Source organism: Cucurbita pepo, chromosome LG03 (genome assembly GCF_002806865.2).
Source record: "Cucurbita pepo subsp. pepo cultivar mu-cu-16 chromosome LG03, ASM280686v2, whole genome shotgun sequence".
Classification (NCBI taxonomy): Eukaryota; Viridiplantae; Streptophyta; class Magnoliopsida; order Cucurbitales; family Cucurbitaceae; genus Cucurbita; species Cucurbita pepo.
The window spans coordinates 3,973,713-3,998,468 of record NC_036640.1 but is presented as its reverse complement, the minus strand read 5'-3'; the positions used below and the strand labels follow the sequence as shown (position 1 = coordinate 3,998,468).

Genomic DNA, 24,756 nt, shown 5'->3' with positions numbered 1-24,756 from the left:
AATCGTTATGGAGAACTCGATCCTTATAAAAACCAATGAAAAAATTAACGGGAATAGGAATTGAAATTGAAGACGGAGATAGGAACCGAGAAGACCCGTGATATCTTTATATTAAAAAATTTGAAAGGGTGTGATAGTGAATTAAGATGTAAATTGAAACCCGAGTACTGCGACGTTGTTCCTGGTCATCTTCACACGCATTCCACGTCTCAATTTCTATCCAACATTCTAACAGATTTCTATTCAAATAGTAACTTTGAAACATTTATGAAATAGAAACGATAATATTACAAATTTTTTAAAAATAAACGACAAAACCGAGAAATATTTTATGTAATTTTAGATTAACGAGAATGGAAATTGAAATTATAGACGGAGACAGGAACAGGAAAGACCCATTTTATCTTTATATTAAAAAATCTGAAATGGTATGACAGTGACTTGAGATGAAAATTGAAATCCGAACACTGCCACGTCGTTTTAGGCCGTGTTCACACGCATTCCACGTCTCAATTTCTACTCCAATAGTAATTTCGAAACATTTATGAAATAGAAACGATAATATTACAAATTTTTTAAAAATAAACGACAAAATCGAGAAATATTTAATGTAAATTTAGTTTAATTTGAGAAAATCAAATGTGGTATTAAACCTGCAGACATAATGTGAACATACCCACGATGTAACTCAAAGAGTATTAAATTGAGAAATTGACTCAATATTAAAACCCTTTGGGGGTCCATCCATTGTCCATTTCCCCTTTCCCATGTGCTCCAACTTGTAAAAAAAATTGAAAAAAACATTATTCGGTCGGGTTTTTCTACATGCACGGTCTCGAAAATTTGTTCTATCCGAAGTATGGCACCGTGCTACCATAAAAAAAGTATAAAATATATGAAAAAACGCAGTTTTTGTGAGAGTCCTACATTGATTGGGGAGGAGAACGAAACACCCTTTACAAAGGTGTGAACACGTTTTCCTAACGGACCCGTTTTAAACCCTCGAGGAAAAGCCCAAAGAAGACAATATCTTCTAACGGTAAGCATTCCATCGCTCTTTTAAATTAATTTAAGGCGAGATTTATAATGAAGATTTTTATCAATTTAATTAATAAATACTTGTCACCTATGTAGATGACAGCATATTTGCATAGCTACGGTATTTAATATTTTTGGATTAGAGAGCTTTTTAGAACTAAAGAAATTTAAAGTTGTTGATAAAAGTAGGAACAAATTTAAAATTTTATATTAAAAAAAAAATCAATAGGTAAAGTACGTACCTACTCGTTCATCACACATTTAATCCACCAGGTCGAGCACAAAGAAACACTGTGAAGAATTGGGGTCGGAGTTAGAATAGATTTTTCTCCCGTTAATTAAATAAGACTGAAGATGGTTGTCATATTCTCCGTCCCTAACTCCGCTCACTCTATAAATAAATAAATATATATATATTGTATACGCGCCTATTATATTATATTTTTTAATATATTTATTTATTTATTTATAAAAAAATTCAAAAAATATATATTTATAAAGTTTTTGGACTACTGGGTCTATCAAGCTTCCTTGAACCTTACTGTAGTCTCGATCCATTGTTTCGATTTTGTTCCAATTGGTTGCTTACCTAGTATATATCCACAATTGACGTGACTCCATATCGACACCTTTCCTTCTGTAGATGACTAAGTGACTTCGTAGCCTTAACGTACCGACTCTCACACTTTCTTTCTTACAATATCATATCACAGGTTTTTTGTCGAGCTTTCGTTCCTTCGTCTTCTTCCCGACTTTTCAAAGAGACCCTTTACGACAAAATACTAAAGTCAAGGCAAAATTTTCTATCGGGAATACCCGACCCGTATTTCAATTAAAATAGGAGGCAGGGATAAAGATGGGGAAGGTTTTTTGATCTCGATTTTGTTCCACGGACATCTCGAGACAGAAGTTCGAATCTTTAGACGTAAAATATTATGAACTTTCCAACCACCAAATATTAGAATATCGAGCAGTTCGTGTACACTAGTCTAAACACTCGTAACCAACGACCAAAGAGGAAAAGAACACGAGGAGAGAAGTTAAATGGATTTGAGAATAGTTAAAATAAAAGAGAATTAAGTTAATGAGAATGATTGGTGAGGGCAAGGGGGACAACCCAATTGCTTTCAATAATGGAAACGACAAAAAAATAAAAAATTATTTAATAATAATAATAATAATAATAATAATAATAATAATAATAAGAAAATAGAAGAAAATTCAAAGCACGTGAAAGCATGCCCCGTAAGTCGTAGCTTTCAACTACCCCTCCCCTCAATAATCCAAAACCAAATTGTGTAATCCCGATGCCTCCACGTGTCCTCCAGATACGAATCCATTCATTTTCTTTTTCTTTTTCTATTATTATTATTATTTTATAATTTTTTTATTTATAATTGTATGACTTGCATGCATGTGTTCAATAAAATATTTTATTTTATAATTATAATTATATATATATATATATATTAATAATGGATTTAATCTTCAATATAAACATGATTAACTATTTAACTATTGCTTAGTTATCAACTAATCAACCCATTGAATTCTTATTAGGATATTTTTTTTTAATTTAATAACCGGAAGAAAGACGTGAGATGACGTATCTATTTATTAAGAATGCTGAGACCGTTGGAGATATATTTAAATGAAAATGTGAAAAGTAGTAGAAATGTGATGTCCCATATTGGTTGGGTTGGAGAACAAACCACCATTTATAAGGGTGTTGAATTTTTTCCCTAACAGACGCTGTTTTAAAAACTTGAGGGAAAGCCCGAAATGGGACAATATCTGCTAACGGTAGATTTGGGCCGTTACAAATGATATCAGAGCCAGACACGAAGCGGTGTGCCAGCGAGAACGTTGGGCCCCGAAGGAGGGTGGATTGTGATATCCCACATTCAGACACGAGGCGGTGTGCCAGCGAGAACGTTGGGCCCCGAAGGGGGGTGGATTGTGATATCCCCCATTTATAAAGGGTGTGCAAACCTTCCTCTAGCAGACGCATTTTAAAGCTCGGAATTTATAATTTTTATGAAGGATTAGGGTTTCGAGGATTCATATCACTCACACAAATATAATAAAAGTATCGGATTAAATTATTTTTAATTGAGATAATTTGAAATTAGAATTATAATTTTCATATACTATTAAAATTTGTATTTTGGGTTGATAATCTATAATTTTTTTAAAAATGAAAAACATTTTAAAGAAAATAGATAATAAAACAAAAAAAGAAAAAAAAATTAGTAAGGGTATAATTTATAAAATAATTTTTAAAAATTAAAATGGTTATAAATTAAATAATTAGTGTACTTTTTTAATTTTGCATTTATTTGACACGTCCTCAAATGAAATGACGTATTTATTATGTGGACACTTCTCTTGTCCCTATTGGGTGAGTCCACGTGTATCCTCGTAATTAGTAAACAAAAATGAAATACGACCAATAATTAATGGGTCAGTGTACACGTGTATCCTCGTAGATTGTAAACAAATGAAATGACCTATTTTACTTTTTACTGGCTGTTTTAACTTTTAGCTTATGTTTTTTTTACCGTCTTCAATTAATTGATTTGTTGGGCAGGTTTTATATCGTGAGAAAAAAAAAAAAAAAAAAAAAATTATATTTTTTTCATCGAAATTTAGGCGACATGTCAAATGTAATAATTTTGGTTTCGTAATTGTTAGTCGAACTAACAAACCAGTGATCTATTATATTATCGAAGATTCAATTTATGTCTCATTGTCCAAAAAGACCAACCCGAAGCCTCTAACCGAGTGGTGTTCATAGATAAAGAGATTAATAGAAACATCAGTTACGACAAAGCGACAAAGGAAGATGGGTTAGTTTTAAAGAAGATGACGATAGTGATGATGATGGGACCGAGGAGAAATTAGAGGGAGGAACGTGAATTTTTTTAATTATATTTTAATTTAAATTACGTCACATCTCCATTTTTAAAAAAAAAAAACTATTTAACCGGAAAATTTGGCTTAAATAGAAAAACAAATCATAGCGAGTACGTCTCGCAGTTTCTTATACAAGTGTGAAAACTTCTTCTTACCAAACTCATTTTAAACTCGTGAAGCTGACAACAACACGTAATTTACTAAAACGAACAAGGTATACTTAAACTAATGCAAATGGTATTAATACGAGTTAGAACTATATAATATATATATATATATATATATATGTATGTATGTATGTATGATACATACTAATTTTCGTTTAGGCCCAACGTAGCTTTTGGGCCTATGGATATTGACAAATTTGGTTAAATAAAAAAAAAATTAATATTTTCAAATTCTCTGATTAATTTTATTATTTTAAAAATAAAATAGAAAAGGTTTTTGTTTTTGTTTTTAGATAATAATTATTTAAATTTAAACTTATTTTCAAATTATCTAATATTTTATCTGTTAAAAATAATTATTGTATTTTACAAAATATTAAAAATTACTCAAAAAAATATTAATTCTAATTTTCTATTTAAAAAAATAAAGATTTTTTTTTTAAAAAGGAAAAAAAAAGAAAAAAAAAAGATTGATGAGTGATATTAATAAATGACTCATCACATGACAGACATTTCATCACCAATAAAAACAAAATAAAGTAACCCCTCAAACCACTTGTGATAAAAAAAAAAATAATAAAATAAAATAAATAAATAAAAATCTACAATTTTTCGAAATAATTTTAAAAATTAACCACCACCGACACGTAAACTACCGAGAACGTCACCATTGTGGAAGATCGTGGAGAGTCGATGTTGGAATCGCGCATACGACGGTTGCACGCCTTTTCCTCCATTTTACTTTAAATTAAACGTTTCATATGTTTTAAAAGAAATATTTTTTTTAATAACTTTAATTATTTGTGACTTTACAAATTATTTATAAGAAAATTAAACCGTTATTAAAAAAAAATTATTTGAATGAAATTTATTTATTAGGTGGATGTTGATAGATAAAACTACATCCTTTTCCTTCTCCAGGTGATATATATATAAATATATATATATATATATATATATATTTTTTTTTTTNTCATTAAACCTAACCAGTTAGGTACAACTTCCAACCGTCGCTAATTTAAGGGAGATACATCTGTAGTAAATGTCATCAGTTGAGTTGGAAAGGTGGGCTGATTAGATTGATGACCCGAGCAAACCAAATAAAATTTCGAACCTAGCCCAACCTATTCGAAAGTTGGGATTGGTCGGATTGATAATCCGAGCAATTCTAATAGAGTTTACAACTCAACCCAACTTGAGTTGGGTTGAGATGTGTTGAGGATTGTTGGAGTGTAACGTTGGCTAATTAAAGGGAGGATTGTAGGTATATAAGTGAGATACGTTATCTCTATTGGTATGGTGTTAGTTTTTTAAAATGGACAGTATCATACCAATGTGGAGCGTCGTTGATCCCAACATAGTATCAGCTAATTTTGGGCTGGTTAAGAAATGGAAGAAAAAACTCGGGACAACCAGAGCAATATTTACAAGAGGTTGAGAGAGAATCGGAGCATAAGCCAGACTAGAAGTGAGAACAACTGAGAAACCGTGAGAGAGAACATCATTCACGTTAAGATGAAAATTGACAAAACGCCTAATATACATAATTAAAATATACAACTACATAGGTTTAAAAAAAGTTTTATTTATCCACCATTTATAATTATTCGGATACAATTTTAAATAAAAGATAATTAAAACTTCACGAACAAACGCAAATCAATGAATAATTTTTCACAAAAAAAAAAAAAAACAATCAAGAACCAGAGCGAAAATTATAACATATTAACATAGTAAGTAAATACCTACTTTTGTTGAGAATGGGTTAAAGATATATACAAATAAATAATAAATATATTAAAATTTAAAATTAATTATCTTAATTTTATAATAAAATAAATTAATTTTTTTTAAGTAAAAAAGTCAAAATGTTTTTAGTATTTAAATTTATTTACTTTCCAAACCTATCATAAATTATATTTTTAAATTAAATGATGGTTTGTTACAAACGTTAGAATAGTTTAATGTATTTGATTGACGTCAAACTCAAGTGTGAGCATTTTAAGTTTGGACAAAGTATCACTCTAACAAATTTATATATTTTTATTTGGGTCGGGTCAATCCAATGGTTTTGTCCCATGAACTCGAAACCAAACCAAGTCAGTTCGAGTTTAGAAAAATGAACCCAAACTAACCCAACCCTTATAGTTCGAGTTGGGTTGATCTAAGTTGGGTTGATCAAAGTTGTCGGGTTGAATGTACACCCCTAGTTTAAATATTATTTTAGTTCTAAAAAAAATAAAGAACAACCAAGAAAAATGAAAATATATATTTCTCTTATACAAAATAAAATATATTTTAAAACTTAAATTTTATTAAATCTTAAAATCAAATATTTATTTCAGTAAGACATTTAATAATTATTATTATTTGAATTATGCTCAAACTCATTTCAACAACTAAATTATTCAATTAAAATTGTTAGACTAAAAAAAATAATTTAAATTTTGACTTTAAATGAATTAAAAATAAATAAATAAATTTGTTAGTGTCAATCAAAAAAGAATATGACAGAATCTTTTGTAAGATACATGTCCTTTGTAAGGGTATATTCGAGTTTTGCATATTTTACTTCTTGGCCCTCTAAATTTTGATATTTTGGCAAAATTGAAAACGTAACGACCTAGATCCACCGTGAGTAGATATTGTTATTTTTGGCCTTCCCCTCAAGGCGCCCAAAGAGAACAATATCTATTAGCGGTGGATCTGGGTCGTTACAAATGGTATCAGAGCCAGACATCGGACGATGTGTCAACCTTCTCGCTGTTCCCTGAAAGTGGTAGACACGAGGTGGTGTGCCAGTAAGGACGCTGGGCCCAAAGGGAGGTGACCCACATCGATTGGAGGAAGGAAAGAGTGCTAGCGAGGACGCTGGCCCCGAAGGAGGTGGATTAGGGTGTCCTACATTGGTTGAGGAGGAGAACAAACTATGATTTATAAGGGTATGGAAACCTTCCTCTAGTAAGCGTTTTAAAGCGGAGTGAAAGTCCAAAAATATGGTTATTTTTTGCAATATTTTGGAGGGCTATTATGGTAATTACAGAGCACAAATTCTGATAAATGAAAAAAGAAAAAATAAATTCTGATATGTTAGGTAAGTAATTAATAAATAATAAATTTTTTTTAAAAAAATAAAAAAAAATACGTGGAAATTTCTCTAACATTTTAGTCCAAACACGTACAAATTCACGGTTAATAAATAATAAATTGGTGCTAATACGAGCACAACACAGCTAAATTAATATGTACTCTCGATCGAGCTCATCTCGCATATTGTTTAATTAAAATAACCCATTAAAAACTCGATAAACCAACATTACCCGACACAACCTATACGTTGATTTACGAGTTCTCTTAAAATTAATTTGGGTTGAATCGAGACAGCTTGAACAATTAAGTTGGATCTAAAAAATGTTTCGGCTAGAATCAACTCAATCCATAAATACTCATACACCGACCCAATTAAAATCAAGATATAGTTGGTTTGAAAGGAAAATTTGGTTTTCTCCAACTATTACCCAAAATGTTCCGGTAAGATTCTAAAAATTTATGGATTAATAAATGCGAGATTAACCATACATTGTAAAATGCACGTGACTGTATTTAATTGGGGGTGGTGTAGAAAAATTAAAATGCAAACTTGGTACGAAAATATTTTACTATATGATCGGAATTAAAATAAATGTCATAAATTCTTCCCTCTAATTTTATCAATTTCAATATATAAAATATATTTTTTATTTTTAATATCGATAATGCACATATTTATAAATAATATAAAAAAAAAATCTTCTATATATTTTAATTAAACGTTTTAATATCCATAGTAATTATAGAACCAAGTTTTATAATTTAGCTAAATAAATCAAACCGAACCGAACCGAACCGAACCGTGATAAATTTACTATGGAACTAGGCTTTAAAGTACCAAACCAATTGCCATGTATGTAGGATGCGAGATGAAGACGTGGGAAGCCATGATTGGCTGGTAAGGGAGAGGAAGATCATAGTCTGACGTGGCACATCAACTATCCGTTTATCCAACCTACCCTCTCTCCTTTAAATATTACTCTATTCTTTCAATTCATACACCAATTCACTCCTCTATCCCATTTGATTCTTGCTTCTTCATTCACTCCCCTCTCCTCTAATGGCCTCCGTCGCCGAAATCCGAGACGCCCAACGAGCCAAAGGCCCTGCCACCGTCCTCGCCATCGGCACCGCCACACCCCCCAACAGTGTCCTCCAATCAGATTATCCCGACTACTACTTTCGCATCACCAAGTCTGAGCATATGACTGTCCTGAAGGAGAAATTTGTTCGAATGTGTATGTAAATAATTTAATCGAATTATATTATTGAAATTATTATAATAGTTGTGTTAAATTTTGAGAAATGTGATGCAGGTGAGAAGTCTATGATTAGGAAGCGCCACATGTACTTAACGGAGGAAATTCTTAAAGAGAATTCAAATATGTGCGCGTATATGGAACCTTCTTTGGACGCGCGTCAAGATATGGTAGTCGTGGAAGTACCAAAGCTCGGGAAAGACGCAGCTGCGAAGGCCATTAAAGAGTGGGGCCAACCCAAATCCAAGATCACGCATCTTGTCTTCTGCACCACATCTGGCGTGGACATGCCAGGCGCTGACTACCAGCTTATGAAGCTCCTTGGTCTACGCCCGTCGGTGAAGCGCTACATGATGTACCAGCAAGGATGCTATGCTGGTGGCACGGTGCTTCGGCTAGCCAAGGACTTAGCCGAGAACAACAAAGGGGCTAGGGTGTTGGTTGTGTGCTCGGAGATCACTGCCATCACGTTCCGTGGGCCGTCGGAGACTCACTTGGACTCGATGGTGGGGCAGGCGTTGTTTGGGGATGGTGCATCGGCGATGATCATTGGGTCGGACCCGGATCTTGCGGTGGAGAAGCCATTGTACGAGATGGTATGGACTGGAGCCACGGTGTTGCCTGACTCGGAGGGGGCGATCGATGGGCACTTGAGGGAAGTTGGGCTCACGTTCCATTTGCTTAAAGACGTGCCTGGCCTTATCTCTACCAACATCGAGAAGAGCCTCAAAGAGGCCTTCACGCCGCTCGGAATCTCTGATTGGAACTCCATTTTTTGGATCGCCCATCCCGGTGGCCCCGCCATTCTCGATCAGGTAATCAAACCCTTAACCCATCTTCAACCATGGTTCAAATTTTCAGGTTAAGTTAGACCCCAAAATTCCCCGTCTATGAACCGAATAAATAAACCTAACCCAAACATCTGCGATGAATTGGTTCATATGGGTTTGATCGGTTTAACTCAAAATTTTGAATTTCCATATGTCTACCTAATTCGAGTTTATATTTTTGAATTAGGTGGAAGTGAAATTAGGCCTGAAGGAGGAGAAGATGAAGGCAACTCGAGAGATTCTAAGGGAGTACGGGAACATGTCGAGCGCGTGCGTGGGTTTTATAATGGATCAAATGAGGAAGAACTCTCTAGAAGAAGGAGCAGCAACGACTGGAGAAGGGCTCGAATGGGGAGTTTTGTTTGGGTTTGGCCCGGGACTTACAGTAGAGACAGTAGTGCTACATAGCGTTGCATTGAAGTAAACCACTACGATGGGCATGGAGGAAGATGTTATGGCTGTAATGTTATGGTTGTTAGTTTGTAATCAACAAAAATATAAAAAAAAAAAAAAAATAAGAGTTTGTGGTGTGTTACCATTTATTAATGAATTATAGCCTGAATTTGAATGCTATAAATTATATAAAAAAGAATGCATTAATGAACACGTGTAAAATAGGTAGAATATTAAAGTTTTAATTTAAAATTTAAAAGTCAAAATTATAACCAATGATATTTTTACAAATATTTTTTTCCCTAATAAAAACAAATTCATAAATTTAAATCCAAATTTAACTGTAAAAAAACAACACTTTCCTAATAAATACAAATTCATAAATTTAAATGTGATAAATCAACACTAATATCAAATTTTCGGTGTAAAAATAGAGTGATCGAACAGAACAGATCAATCTAAACCAACCTAACCCAGTGTGGTTTATCTGTATGTCAATCTATTCGAACCGACCTCGACATCTCTACCTAAATTTATATTTCAGGCTTATAACAAATGCATGTTAATATATACGTCATCAACTGATTCGAATTTATATTTTTGAATTAGGTGGAAGTGAAACTAGGTTTGAACGAGAAGAATATGAGGGCAACTTGAAAGGAAGTTGCCAAGAGAGTACGGGAACATGTCGAGCGCGTGCATTTTGTTTATAAGATCAAAGGAGGAAGAAATCAGTAGACTTAATGACTAGAGAAGGGCTCAAATGGGGAAGTTTTGTTCGGGTTTGGCCGAGGGCTGACGGAGAAGAGCTTGAATGGGGGAGTTTTGTTCGGATTTAGCCCGAGGCTGACGGTGATACTACATAGCGTTGAATTAAAGGATACCGCTAATCATTAACTATAATACAAATAGTTGGGAACTAATATAGATAAGTGAGTTTGTGGTTGGTTACAACTCTATTAATGAACCTAGGAAGGAACTATTTCTTTCCTATCACTTATTTTCATATTTATATTTATTTTTTAGGTTAATTTTATTTAATTACTTATTAAAGTTAGTTTTAATGTTATTTTAATCTATAAATACGAGTAATTACTAAGTGAATTTGAATGCTATTTAAATCTATAAATACAAATATTAAAATTTTATTTTTTTATTATTTTTTAAATATATAAATATGTTAATGAAGAAAGATATGCATAATGAAAGCATGTCGAAAATTAAAGTTTAATTTAAAATTTAAAATTTAAAATTCAAAAGTCAAAATTACAATGAACTAAATTTTTACAAATATATATTTTTTCTAATAAAAATAAATTCATAAATTTCTGTCACACTGTTCTCATGTTTAGTCCCATATAAGCTAGCATGGGAATCTAATGGACCTATAAATTATGGGCTCTAATGATCCAAGATTAACCGTCTAAACTTATTAACTTAGTTAACCAACATTCGTTAACGACATCCCACTATAGATATATTTCTGCTCATTTGATATAACCATAATTAGTAAGTCGATCTTTCATGGGTTATTCGTAACTAGAGTTGGTTCAATTTACCGTTTTACCCCTGAAGTTACTTCTTGTTCCTTAAGTTCCATTGATCCTCTAGTGAACAATTGGTTTGTGGTCCAACTAGTAAACCGAATCCCTCGGCTAATGAGAGGGTGGAGCCCCTTGTTTAAGACTTGGAGTCAGTACTTAACGGAACAACTTGTCTACTATCTCTAAAAGCGAAGCGGGTAGAAGTGAATTCCATCTCGGACCCCATGTCCCCAACTATTCACCCAGTCTTACCCATAAAATGGGAGGCTTATTGAGTTAGCGAACTCGGGCCACTCTCACCCATGCAAATGTAAGGATAATTCTGAATAAACAGAAGTACATAGTTAGCTCAGGATTAAGATCGAGTTATCTAGGTTATCGATTGAAAAAATCAATCTCAATAGTAAACGACATTATAAAGTGTTGAGTGACTTTGGTCTGATCTTATGCAATACTCATTGCATAGGACGTCCCCACTCACATGTCTCCACATGTACGATTTAGTGATCACTTACCCTCCATTTTTCCACTTCATACACAAATTCACACTCTCTCTCCCATTTCATTCTTGCTTCTTCATCCACTCCTCTCTCCTTCAATTGCCTCCGTCGCCGACATCCGCAATGCTCAACGAGCCAACGGTCCCACTACCATCCTCGCCATCGGCACCGCCGTAACCCCCAACATCAATCTCCAGTTCGACTATCCCGAATACTACTTTCACATCACAATTCCGAGCATATGACTATTCTGAAGGAAAAATTTGTTCGAATGTGTGTAAACAACAATTTACTGATATTTATTTAATTTGCAGGCAGTATATATTATTGAATTTATTATATAATCCTGGTAAATTTTGAGAAATGTTATTATGACATTGACATGCACGTGAGAAGTCTATGATCAAGAAGCGCCACATGTACCTAACTGAGGAAATTCTTAAAGAGAATCCAAATATGTGCGAGCACTCACCTTCTCTAGACACGCGTCAGGATATGGTAGTTGTGGAAGTGCCAAAGCTCGGCAAAGACAAGAGATTTTAAGGGATACGGTAGTCGTCAGGATATGGTAGTTATCATTAAGTGATCTGAATTTATACTTTCGAATTAGGTGGAAGCGAAACTAGGTCTAAAGGAGGAGAAGATGAAGACAAGTCGAGAGATTCTAAGGAAGTACGGGAACATGTCGAGCTCGTGCGTTGCTTTTATAACAGATCAAATAAGGAAAAACTCTCTAAAAGAAGGAGCTTCAACAACTGGAGAAGGGCTCGAATGGGGAGTTTTGATCGGGTTTGGCCCAAGGCTGACAGTAGAGATAGTAATGCTACATAGCGTTGCATTAAAGTAAACCGCTACTCATTAACTCTATTACGAACGGATGGATCATAGAGGAAGACGTCATTGACTTTAATGTTATAGCTAATTAGTTTGTAGCCAATAATAATAATAAGATTTTATGGTTTGTTACAATTTTATTAATGAATTTATAGAAACTATTTCTCATTCCTATTATATATTTTTATTTCTATATTTATTTTTTCTTGTTAAGTAATTACTAAGTGAATTTAAATGTTATTTTACTCTATAAATATTGACATTAAATTTTAAAAAAATATATAAATATATATAAATTCGTTAGAAGCAGAATATTAAAGTTTTAAGTTAAAATTTAAATTTTAAAAATCAAAATTATTCTATTGACATTTTTACAAATATTTTTTTCCTAATAAAAAAATTTCCATAAATTTAATTTCATAAAAACCCTAACAACAAATTTTTGGGTTAGTTAAGCTTCCAAAACTAACCTAAATTATTTTTTAAAATATATGTATAAATTTTATTTTTTAATTATTATTTTTTTTTTAATGAAAGTTATAAAATTTATTATTACTATCTTATCGTATATTAAAAACAAAATTAAATAAATGACTCGTTCAATTCAAACCGACCTCAACATCTCTATAACAAATGCATGTTAATATAATCAAGTAATATTTTCATTAAAAAATTTAAAATATATATATATAATATTAAAATTTGAATTTAAAGTTTAAAATTTAAAAATCAAATGATATTTTGAGCAATATTTTTTTTTCTAATAAAAATAAATTAAAAAATTTTAATCCAAATTAAAATTTGATAAAACAACACTAAAAAAAACTATTCCCTTTCCTATTACTTATTTTCATTTTTATATTTATTTTTTATGTTAATTTTATTTAAGTAATTACCTAATTTAATTTATAATATTGACATTAATTTTTTTAAAAAAATATATGTATATAAATATATATAAATCTATTAACAAAAAAAAAGACATATATTAATAACCAAGTCTAAATCATTGAATTTTTAATTATGAATTTAAAATTTAAAAGTGAAACTATTTTGACAAATATTTTTTTCCTAATAAAAACAAATTCATAAATTTAAATCCAAATTTATATTTTGACAACGCTAAAATCAAATTTATATCAATAAAAGTAATTTTCAAAATTTATATTAAATTTATTTAAATTAAATTATAGAAAATAAAAAAAAAATTGTAATTTATTTTTAAATTGCTTATGGCTCTCAAAGGTGTGATGCTATAAATTTTATAGAAAAAATAATTTAAAATTAATTTTGAGAGATTGTTTTTTTTTTTTTTTTTTTTCGTTTGATATATAACCATCTCCATCGAACTCGTTCGAAGAGTCAAATCTAGTCTTTAAGAGTCATCATAACGACATCAATTAGTTTTATTGGACTCGTACTCGAATAGTTAAGAATTTACTGAAAAAAAATATAGAAAAAAGGAGGAAACAAAAGGTTCTACAAAAAAACGATTCAATTGTCTATTGCACATGATCTCTGATAAATACGAGAAAGTAAAGGATTCTAAATTATGCTCAGATTTTTACCTATGAGTCAAACTTTGACAAATTAAAGTTGTTAGCGATCGAGCGGTCTAAAATCCCGTCTACGAAACCCTAATGAATTCCGCTCTCCTGCAAATGCACTTTTCCTCGTCTTTAGCTGCATGAGTGGAAGGGAGATTTATGGGTTTGCATTCAAACGAGGTTCTTCTCCTATTCTCGCTCTCAGCCATACAATGCAAAATAACGAACTAGACAGTGATGCAGTGCTCACCAAATACCTTTGGCACGAGCTTCAAACAGATCAATCCATATCTCAGTTTTTGCATAGGGTTGATTATTCTCGAGTAATATTATTAAAAATTAAGCTTATAAAGAAAGTAATAGCTATTTAGAGAAATTAATTTAAAATATAATTTAATGATGTGAGTAAAAACAAACTAATGAAGAGAGGAAAACGTGGAAGGACATGATAGGCCGGTGGAAAATCATAGTCTGACGTGGCACCTCACCTATCTATTTCTCCAACCTACCCTCCCTCCTTTAAATATTACTCCATTTTTCCACTTCATACACAAATTCACACCTTCTCTTCCATTTCACTCTTGCTTCTTCATTCACTCCTCTCTCCTTCCATGGCCTCGGTCGCCGACATTCGCAAGGCTCAACGAGCCAACGGCCCCGCTACCATCTTTGCCATCGGCACCGCCGTACCCCCTAATATCGTTCTCCAGTCTGACTATCCTGATTATTACTTTCGCATCACCAATTCTGAACATATGACTGTCCTCAAAGAAAAATTTGTTCGAATGTGTATGTAAACAACAGTTTACTGATATTTATTTAATTCGCAGATAGTGGAGAAATTTTATTTATTATAATAATTGTGGTAAATTTTGAGACATGCAGGTGAGAAGTCTATGATCACGAAGCGTCACATGTACTTAACTGAGAAAATTCTTAAAGAGAATCCAAATATGTGCGAGTACTTGGCACCTTCTCTAGACACGCGTCAAGATATGGTAGTCGTGGAAGTGCCGAAGCTTGGGAAAGACGCAGCCGTGAAGGCCATCAAAGAATGGGGCCAACCTAAATCCAAGATCACGCATCTCGTCTTCTGCACCACCTCCGGCATTGAAATGCCCGGTGCTGACTACCGGCTTATGAAGCTCCTCGGCCTACACCCGTCGGTGAGGCGCTACATGATGTACCAGCAAGGTTGCTATGGTGGTGGCGCGGTGCTTCGGCTCGCTAAGGACATAGCCGAGAACAATAAAGGGGCTAGGGTGTTGGTTGTGTGCTCGGAGATCACTGCCATCACGTTTCGTGGGCCGTCGGAGACTCACTTGGACTCGATGGTGGGGCAGGCGTTGTTTGGGGATGGTGCATCGGCGGTGATCATTGGGTCGGACCCGGATCTTGCGGTGGAGAAGCCGTTGTACGAGTTGGTATGGGCTGGAGCCACGGTGTTGCCGGACTCGGAGGGGGCGATCGACGGGCACTTGAGGGAAGTTGGGCTCACATTCCATTTGCTTAAAGACGTGCCTAGCCTTATCTCTACCAACATCGAGACCAGCCTCAAAGAGGCCTTCACGCCGCTCGGAATCTCCGACTGGAACTCCATTTTTTGGATCACCCATCCCGGTGGCCCCGCCATTCTCGATCTGGTAATCGATCTCTTTACGTATCTTCAACCATGATTCAATTTTTTCGGTTAAGTTAGGCCCTCAAAATTTCCCATCTAGAAATTTAGTGATCGAACAGAACAACTCAACCTAACCCAAACGTATGGGATGAGTTGGTTCATATGGGTTTGATCCGTTTAACTCCGTCCATTTTAAACAAAATTTTGAATAAATGATTGATTTAATTCAAACCAATCTTAAACCATTCGATAATTATTATTAAGTGATTTGAATTTATATTTTTAAATTAGGTGGAAGCGAAACTCGGTCTGAAGGAGGAGAAGATGAAGGCAAGTCGAGAGATTCTAAGGGAGTACGGGAACATGTCGAGCTCGTGCGTGGGTTTTATAATGGATCAAATGAGGAAGAACTCTGTAGAAGAAGGAGCTTCAACGACTGGAGAAGGGCTCGACTGGGGAGTTTTGTTTGGGTTTGGCCCGGGGTTAACAGTAGAGACAGTAGTGTTACATAGCGTTCCATTAAAGTAAACCACTCGTAAGGCTATTACAAATGGATGGCCACAGATGAAGGCACTCATCACCACAGATGAAGAAAGTTATTAGTTTTATTTTTATATTTATTTCCTTTATTTAATGTTATTTAAATAATTACCAAGTTATTTTTAATTCTATTTTAAGTCATAAATATTCGTATTTAATTATAAATGTACTTTTTTCCCTTTCCTATTATATATTTTTATTTGTTAATTTTATTTAAATAATTACCAAGTGAATTTTAATTCTATTTTAAACCATAAATATTCATATTTAATTATGAATGAATATAAATTTCTTAGAGGAGAAACGCATGTATTAATGAACTCAAGTAGAATATTAAAGTTTTAATTTAAAATTTAAGGTCAAAATTACATATTTTTAGAAATATATTTTTTTTAATAAAATAAATTCATAAATTTAAATGTTAATTTTTTAAAATATACGTACAAATTTTATTTATGGATTATAACAAATGCATGTTAATATACATTCGATGGTTATCATCAAGTAATTCGAGAGGTTCTAAGGGACTACGGGAATATGTCGAGCGTGTGTGTTTTGTTTATAATGGATCAAATGAGGAAGAACACGGTAGAAGAGAGAGATTCAACTGTTGGATGTGTTTTGTTTGTAATGGATCAAATGAGGAAGAACACGGTAGAAGAGAGAGATTCAACTGTTGGATAAGGGTTCGAATGGTGAGTTTTATTCGAGTTTGACCCAGAGCTGACGATGGAGACGGTAGTACTACATAGTGTTGAATTACAGGATACCGCTACTCATTAACTCTATTACAAATAATAGGAATAGATGAAGGAGGTTATGGAGATTTGTTGGAGTTTGAAACTTTATTAACCAGAGAAGTATTAATTTTGACCTATAATTTTTTTTCTAATAAAAACAAATTCATAAATCTAAATCCAAATTTAAATTTGATAAAACAACACTGAACTATTTTCCTTTTCTATCACTTATTTTCATTTATATATTTATTTTTTTATGTTAATTTTATTTAAATAATTTCTAATGGAATTTTAATGCTATTTTAATCTATAAATATTTACGTTAATTTTATTTTAAAAAATATGTATATTAATATATATAAATTTGTTAGACATATTAATGAACACGTGTATATTTTGGAGTTACGAATAATATGATCTATGGATTAAAACCATATTTTTCAAGTAAACGGTTTAGTCCATAATAGAGTTGTATTGTTGATGTGCAAAACAGAAGACATATGTAAATCTACCTAACTTACGTGATTGAAACGAACACTAAAAAATAACGAACTAGTCAGTGATGCAGTGCTCACTAAATACCTTTGGATACTTGAGTTATTTTTGTGTTCGGCACAAGATTCAAACAGATCAATCCAGATCTCAGTTTTTGCCTTGGTTTGACTTCTATATGTTCAAATTTTTAGGAATTCAGATGTTCCTAAAAATCTTACTTAGGATATTAACCAAGTAAATAGTTAATTAGACTTTCTTATCTGAATTTTCTTGTATAGAATAGGTAATATTATTAGAAATTATGCTTATAGAGCATGTATTAACTATTTGAATAAACCAATTTAAAATATAATTTCATGATGTCAGCTTGACCAGACGAGGGATCGTCCAGTCGGCCTGGATTGGTCGGGCCAGGGCTTGATTAGACCCAATCTTGCATGTTGGGCTTGGGCTCAGCCCAACTTTTGGGCTTTGACCTTTTGACATTTTGGGCTGAGCCTAGCTATAGAATTTTTAAAAATTATGAAATATTTATTAATTTTTTTTAGTTTGATTGGAGATAATACAATTAACTTCTGAAATGATAATAATGCACTTAACTAATTATTAAAATTATAGTTTATATTTTTATGATATATATTTAGGTGAAAGAATTTCGTTTTAAAAAAAAAAAATTTTTAAAATGAAGTGCTTAAAAAGTTTAATTTTAAAAAATATATAAAACAGTAGGAAGAATATGAATGAAATAAAAATTTAAATAAAATCCAATAAATAAGTGAAATATTATAAGCCTTGGTTGAAAAATGGTAAGACCACTGACCATGATTGGCCGCCAAAGAATTGGTCAACGAAATAAGCAGATAAAAAGAGCTTGATCGATCGCCTCGTCCCCTGGCTCCTTCCTCTTCCTGCTAGAAAAAAAAAAAAACAAATTAATCGGAGGAATCGATCTGCGCAGAGTGCAGAAATGTTGGAGTGCCTTCCTCCGCCGGAATCTGCCGCATTCTCCCCGGTGCAGCATGGTTTGATAGAGAACAGAACAGCCCCCCCTGGGCCTCCTCCTCCGCCTCCCATGGCCGCCTCCTCGCCTGAAACTACCACCATCAGCCTCTCTCATGCCTACGACGCTGCTGTTCTCCAAACCAACTCCTTCAAGGAGATGGTGAGAATCACCAGCTCCATGGACTTTCTGGCCGTCGTCGATCACGATCAAAGCCACTCCGGTATGCTCGCCCAGGTGCTTGACCCCGATCGAGAATGCGTCCTCGACGCCCTTCAACGCTCCAAATCCACCTCCACTTCGCTTTTTAATCTCAACTCGTCTTACTTTCAGTACAGCGAGGAAACCACCAGCCTTTGCCTGACCCTCCGGATTATAGTAGCTAAAGCCCGTCGATTATATTGCCCAATCGACACACTCCTCTGTGAAATTCCCATTGATTCCCTTTCTCCGTCTCACTGTGACCTCGTCTTCCAAGAATTCCGTAAATTCAACGCGGAACCCAACCCTTTCCCCCGCCCTGACTCACACACCTTCGACGGAATTCGAGACCACTTCAGCGATCTCAGGCGCCAACTTGATCGCCGTCTTCGTAAGTCCAGCTCCAGAATTCACCTTGTTCGCCCTCCCGCCGCCGAGCCCAACTCCATCTGCTGCGGCGGCGGTGCTGCAATCACGGCCTACATTCCTCCCAGGTTCGTCAAGAGAGAATTGGCTTATGCAGCTCAGCTTAAAGTTGCCACAAGGAATACCTATATCCTAAAGACTGACCTTGACACACTTGATAGCCTCGTCAGCCGTCTGCACAACACTGTGGAGGACGACAAGCGTTCTATTCAGACGGGTTTGAACATGGGGAATGATCAGCACACAGTTCAGGAGCTGCTCAAACAGTGGGGGAAGGATCACCAGAATATGGGACACTACCTTGATCTACTTGAGCAAAAGATCACGACTTGTTTCAACACCATCAACCGCTCAAGATCTCAACTTCTTGAGAAGATTCTACTTCATCAAACTAGTTCTGGGTCTTCTCATCATTCCCAATAGTTTCATCACTCTATTGTTTCTTTCTAAATGTAGTGTTCTGTTCCTATACTAATATTCAACCTGTCTCTAACCCGTTTAGTTTGAAGTTTACACCAATAGATAACTCAATAAATTCATACCTTACGAAACTATTGCAGTTGAAAGCATGATGAAAGTACAAAACTTTTAAAAACAAACTCTGCCTTTATATTGTGTGAGAATGGAGAGCAGATAGTACATACAGTTTCTGTATAATTATGGTATCAAGTAGCGGAGGCATCAATCCTCTTTAGCTTTATTAACTATCTCCTCCGTGGTGATGCCTATGATGTCATTGGCACTCCTCAAATCTACGCAGGAATAAGCCCCATCTGCATCCTGTTTTTGGTTCCTTTCCAAGTCAGAGAAGGTATAGGAAGACATATTAATCCACATAAATAAAAATTCTCTTGTTCTCAATATGTTCTTACCCGGATTAGGATCCCTAACTTCTCTAACTTGTGAACCGCATCATCCACTTCAAAGTTACAGCTCTGATCAAACTGAACTTGAATCAGCTCCTCACACCGCCTGTCAAGCTCCTACTTACATAACCGCCTGTGTGAGTCGGGGATTTAACGCAATCGCTCACTCCACATCATGGAGCGAGTTTAAAGTGAAAGAGGGTTTTGTGTAAGCACCTGTTTTGTAGCCCTTCCCTGTTTCATCAATATATAGAAGGAAATAATCACCTCCTTTACCTGAAAGTTTTCACAGACATGGGAATGTAAGCCATGAGTAACGAACACCAAAAATAGTATTGAGAATGAGGACTAGAAGAAAGTTATTTGCCTCCACCAGAAGCTGCAAAGCAAGCTAAATCTGTGCTACAATCAATTCTATATCTGTATCATATTTGTACCCCTACTTGAATGGTTATTTCTAACTTGTGTTAATAAAGAATATTATTCGTTTTAATTAAGCTTGGCTATGAGCAAGTAGATCTTTCACTGCTATAAAGTAATATTGAGGAAAGATTCTAAAGCAACTAATACTCATTACCCTGTGGCAAAGAGAGAGAGTGATACTTACTTCTTGCTGAATAACTTCGTCGCACAAGTGAAGAAGAGTGCCCCTTCCACTGTCGAGTTGTTTGTCATACACGCAGCTTGTGATTAGGCTCTGATATGACACTAAATTACCCTGAAACCTACAGGAAATCGAAGATAAGTTGGCACTAGCTAAAGGGGTATAGATAGGGAAATGCAAGAGTAATTGTTTGAAGCAATATAAAGCTAGAGTCTAGAAAATAAGTAACATTAGTCACACCCATAAGCAGAAATGGGAAGAGAGGAGGCCGTGTAACTTTACGAGAGATATGTTTTCACACAGTAACCACCGACTGCAGAGAGGATAGCAAAAATGACTTTGACATCTGCTTTAGGGACGCTAAGCGAGCCAATAACAGTAACCTGTCCAAGCAGGGAGGGGGGCGTGAGAGAGGCGTATTTGTTTTCGTAAGTCCATACAGAATTTTGGGTTAAAACAACAACCAACCAGACCAATTGCAGCAGACACAAGGAACGTCACCCAGTCCATTGGAGTTAAACCTGGACTTTTCTTTTCCGGCTGTCAAGAGTAACATTTTTTCAGAAATAACCGAGTTCAGAAGTTCCATACAACAACGAACGCTCATTAGTTAACGTTCAATACCAAAAAAACCCGGAGGTGGATTACGAAACCTACAAGCACAATCTCAAGATCTGCCATTGGTATATTCTTGAAATGCTTCAGGAAGATACCTCGTTCCTCCACCTCCTCATTCGGACTTGCTGGCCTACTCAATTATATCTTTGTTAGAAGTCAGTAACATTTCTAGTCATGCACGCCAACCGCGTTAGAGGGGGAAAATACATGATTCTTATTTGAGCTTAAAAGCTTTCCACTCAAAAGTGGCTCATAAACAATAAAGCAAAAGAACCTGTAAACAACGATGATTCTATCAAATGTGGGTTCTTGGATTGTAATCTTGTTCCATAGCATAGAGAACCTGAAATGTCATACAATAGATGAAAAGCAAGCAATCAAGGAATCTAAAATGCATGACAAAATGCATGCCCATGCTTGACCTCCCGGTCGCTAGGAAGAAACATAGGCCTTCCCTTGTTAAACTAATTCAACCATTAATGCATGAAGCCAAATTATATAGTGGTAAGAATTCAAACCCAAGTGACATGTTCTCAACGCGGATCCGCTCAACATACAAGCCATCATCATCTGAATCTGTACTGATATCAATTTGTTTTGAAAATACCTGACTTTGGTGGCTTCTTGACGCTTCAAATAAAAGTCTCTTTAACCTGTAAAAATAAAGCAACAAACAAATGGCCTGTAAAGAAAACAAAGAAGTTCACAAGACTGATAAAGATGTCTGTACTCACCCTAAGATATTGAGAAAGAACATCCATATTCGCTTAATGATGGCATTTACTTTTGTTCGGTAAAAGTGATCGTTCATTTGATCAATCCCAATACCACGGCGGAAAATTATGTACTACAATAGTATAATAGATGGATTCAAGTCAGTTCGGTATGTGTTGAATAATGCCCCAAGTGTTACTGTTATGAGAGAGCGAAAAGGTAATTGTTTGCAGATTCAAATGAACAACACAAAGGGAAGAAAATTAAGCACATAATTTTAACGATCTATGATGATGATGTCAATGTATACATTCAAAACTAGCATCCCTTTTCCTACTGTTGATCACAATGAAAATACAATGACAATAGAAACATGTGATGTAGCTGGTTGCTGTTCTTGCCGAAGAGTGGGAGCTAAATCCATCATTTTCTAAAGCTTTCAATTTAATCTGCCTTTATATCAAACGGTTGGCAGAGAAGAAAAACATACTCCAAAGCAATGCGTCAATTGAATTAAGTAATTAGTCATAGCCTCATTTCCTGATCACCTCTTGTTTTGAATTAAGGGCAATTAAGCACGTTTGGTACCTTATCAGCAAAATATGGAAGATTGTCGTGAGGATTCTCCATGAAGTAATTCGTCAAAAGCTTCGTGTCAAGCTTCATGAGTTAAAACAGAACAACAGGATAAACAATTTTTGCGCTTGGTTTAATAACAAGAATGTAAACAATACAAAATTAGTAGTTATCAATGTTAGTTGAACACGACTCTCCACAATGGTATGATATTGTCCACTTTGAGCATAAGCTCTCGTGGCTTTGTTTTGGGTTTCCCAAAAGGCCTCATACCAATGGAGACAGTATTCCTTGATTATAAACTCATGATAATTCCCTAAATTAGCCAATGTGGGACTTTCATCCAACACCTCCCCTCGAACAAAGTACGTCTCCCCTTAATCGAGGCTGACTCCTTTTTTTTTTTTTTTTTTTTTTTTNGGAATACTATCTCCATTGGTATGAGGCCTTTTGGGAAGCCCAAAGTAAAGCCATGAGAGCTTATGCTCAAAGTGGATAATATCTGGTATCAGAGCCATGTCCTAAACTTAGCCATGTCAATAGAATCCTCAAATGTCGAACAAAGTATTGTGAGCCTCGAAGGCATAGTCAAAAGTGACTAAAGTATCGAACAAATGGTGTACTTGGTTCAAAGACTCCGAAAGAAAAAGGAGTCGAGCCTCGATTAAGGGGAAGCGTACTTTTGTTTGAGGGGAGGTGTTGGATGAAAGTCCCACATTGGCTAATTTAGGGAATGATCATAGGTTTATAACCAAGGAATACTATCTCCATTGGTATGAGGTCTTTTGGGAAGTTCAAAGCAAATCCATGAGAGCGTATACTCAAAGTGGACAATATCATACCATTGTGGAGAGTCATGTTCATCTAACAATCAAAGAGGAAAAGTAATCTAGAACCTTGGACTCATCCACAGATATGGGAAGATTTAGTCGATATTGTCCAGAAAGTGCAACCGCGATTTCCTCGTCTGTTGTTAATTTAAAATTGCTTTTCTCCATCACCTGAAGAAATCCAAATATTGGAGAAATAACTGAACTACAGTATTGAAAAGTTAAGTCAAAACAGAATAACGCCTACAGATATAGCTTGTGGTGGCAGCACAGAAAAATTATTAATGAATTTACTCGTCACAATGTGATGATGATGTGCATTTTCATCCAAAAAATTAAAAAACTGAACCCGAAATGGATCGTCGCAATTCACAGACGAACATTCTCAAGCAAGGATATGCAGGTGATCAAAATTAAGTTGAAGGATTGCTGAATGAGAAACCATTCGATGGTAAAAAGAAAAAAAAAACGCAAATGCTGTGGCCACAGTACCTGAAACAGTTTCCCTAGAAATTTTTGTTCCAAAGAATCGGTTTCTTCAGGCGAGAGATTTTGCTGCTCCAATTTTCGAGCCCCGTGTATAGGATCGAATAATGAATACAAATGCTACATATAGATGAATCTATCTTAGCTACCGAACCAAAAACAAAAAACAAAAAAGCGAATAATTCTGAAAAAGAAGGAACCGTAATCAAGACGTTGTAATACCAAAAGATCATCAAAATGCAGAAGATACCAAGCTCGAATTGAGTATTCAACTCTCTGGCAAAACTTCAGGAACTCATCCCGGTCCGAAAAATCTTCAGCTCAAAGAAACCGAATAAGGAAATGAGATCAAAAACAGAAAATGGCGCGCAAATTGTAGGAGAAACACTACGAAGACGAGTAGGAAGGTACCGAGACGGCTGGACAAGGCGCTGATAAGCCTGGGCTTGAGGATGGGGATAACCGACTCCCTCTCCAAGCGAATGACTTCCTTCTTCTTTTTGGTCATTGTTCGGAAACCTCCAAAAGCAAGATGACTACCATAAACAAACAAAAAATCAAAAAGAAACAATTGATGGAGCTTTGATCTGGTTTACCAGTTCGTGAGAGATGAATCCATGGCCATGGCTTCCCCCATTTTCGTTCAACAAACCTTCCCGGTCTATTCGGCTTGAAATTCTCCAGGATTATTCAGTGCGACCACCAAATCATTTGCAACTGCAACTAACACATTTGTGCAAATCACCTTGCTTTAAAAGTTTTCATTGTCTTTAAACAATTTTTTAACCGGACATGCTATACTCTCTCTCCCATTGTCGAAATACTCGGTCACATGCTTGCACAAATGTTTGACCTTTTGTGCCCCTACTTCGAAATAGGCGACTGAACCTGACTAAACATACTAATAATTATTACATTCAA

The 24,756-nt window shown here is 34.7% G+C and overlaps 4 protein-coding genes across 5 annotated transcripts; 3 read left to right on the top strand and 1 right to left on the bottom strand.

Moving 5' to 3' along the window:
* Positions 1–8,219: 8,219 nt before the first annotated feature.
* On the top strand, positions 8,220–9,838 carry LOC111791223 (chalcone synthase 2). Its single transcript, XM_023672485.1, has 3 exons — positions 8,220–8,449; positions 8,528–9,285; positions 9,488–9,838. The coding sequence occupies exons 1-3, from the start codon at positions 8,272–8,274 to the stop codon at positions 9,722–9,724; spliced, it is 1,173 nt and encodes a 390-aa protein (XP_023528253.1). The 5' UTR covers positions 8,220–8,271; the 3' UTR covers positions 9,725–9,838.
* Positions 9,839–14,704: 4,866 nt separating this feature from the next.
* Positions 14,705–16,382, top strand: LOC111791225 (chalcone synthase 2-like). The gene is made up of 3 exons (XM_023672486.1): positions 14,705–14,907; positions 15,004–15,761; positions 16,031–16,382. The coding sequence occupies exons 1-3, from the start codon at positions 14,730–14,732 to the stop codon at positions 16,265–16,267; spliced, it is 1,173 nt and encodes a 390-aa protein (XP_023528254.1). The 5' UTR covers positions 14,705–14,729; the 3' UTR covers positions 16,268–16,382.
* Positions 16,383–18,272: 1,890 nt separating this feature from the next.
* LOC111791226 (UPF0496 protein At3g19330) lies at positions 18,273–19,692 on the top strand. Its single transcript, XM_023672487.1, has one exon. The coding sequence runs from the start codon at positions 18,482–18,484 to the stop codon at positions 19,562–19,564; it is 1,083 nt and encodes a 360-aa protein (XP_023528255.1). The 5' UTR covers positions 18,273–18,481; the 3' UTR covers positions 19,565–19,692.
* LOC111791222 lies at positions 19,666–24,712 on the bottom strand. Of its 2 annotated transcripts, XM_023672483.1 has the most exons (16): positions 24,432–24,699; positions 24,247–24,354; positions 24,058–24,149; positions 23,842–23,955; positions 23,416–23,520; positions 22,532–22,603; positions 21,964–22,076; positions 21,748–21,882; positions 21,504–21,572; positions 21,269–21,359; positions 21,080–21,151; positions 20,894–20,994; positions 20,615–20,732; positions 20,224–20,283; positions 20,014–20,124; positions 19,666–19,921 (listed from the first exon to the last, which is right to left on the bottom strand). In XM_023672483.1, exons 2-16 carry the CDS (start codon positions 24,341–24,343, stop codon positions 19,823–19,825), a joined length of 1,449 nt encoding a protein of 482 aa, XP_023528251.1. In that variant the 5' UTR covers positions 24,344–24,354; positions 24,432–24,699; the 3' UTR covers positions 19,666–19,822. The 2 variants fall into 2 exon arrangements, with proteins under 2 accessions (XP_023528251.1, XP_023528252.1); XM_023672484.1 differs by lacking the exons at positions 22,532–22,603; positions 23,416–23,520 and having other exon boundaries at positions 24,432–24,712.
* Between the last annotated feature and the right edge of the window lie 44 nt (positions 24,713–24,756).

What these genes read in the sequence shown, in the direction of transcription:
- LOC111791225 (XM_023672486.1), top strand. Translation starts at nt 14,730, where the DNA reads ATGGCCTCGGTCGCCGACATTCGCAAGGCTCAACGAGCCAACGGCCCC. An exon ending in AGAAAAATTTGTTCGAATGT is followed by an intron (nt 14,908 to 15,003) that starts GTATGTAAACAA and finishes TGAGACATGCAG; the next exon opens with GTGAGAAGTCTATGATCACG. An exon ending in GCCCCGCCATTCTCGATCTG is followed by an intron (nt 15,762 to 16,030) that starts GTAATCGATCTC and finishes TTTTTAAATTAG; the next exon opens with GTGGAAGCGAAACTCGGTCT.
- LOC111791223 (XM_023672485.1), top strand. Translation starts at nt 8,272, where the DNA reads ATGGCCTCCGTCGCCGAAATCCGAGACGCCCAACGAGCCAAAGGCCCT. An exon ending in GGAGAAATTTGTTCGAATGT is followed by an intron (nt 8,450 to 8,527) that starts GTATGTAAATAA and finishes AATGTGATGCAG; the next exon opens with GTGAGAAGTCTATGATTAGG. An exon ending in GCCCCGCCATTCTCGATCAG is followed by an intron (nt 9,286 to 9,487) that starts GTAATCAAACCC and finishes TTTTTGAATTAG; the next exon opens with GTGGAAGTGAAATTAGGCCT.
- LOC111791222 (XM_023672483.1), bottom strand. Translation starts at nt 24,343, where the DNA reads ATGACCAAAAAGAAGAAGGAAGTCATTCGCTTGGAGAGGGAGTCGGTT. An exon ending in TTCCATATTTTGCTGATAAG is followed by an intron (nt 22,077 to 22,531) that starts GTACCAAACGTG and finishes ATACTATTGTAG; the next exon opens with TACATAATTTTCCGCCGTGG. An exon ending in TGTCTGCTGCAATTGGTCTG is followed by an intron (nt 20,995 to 21,079) that starts GTTGGTTGTTGT and finishes CTGCTTGGACAG; the next exon opens with GTTACTGTTATTGGCTCGCT.
- LOC111791226 (XM_023672487.1), top strand. Translation starts at nt 18,482, where the DNA reads ATGTTGGAGTGCCTTCCTCCGCCGGAATCTGCCGCATTCTCCCCGGTG.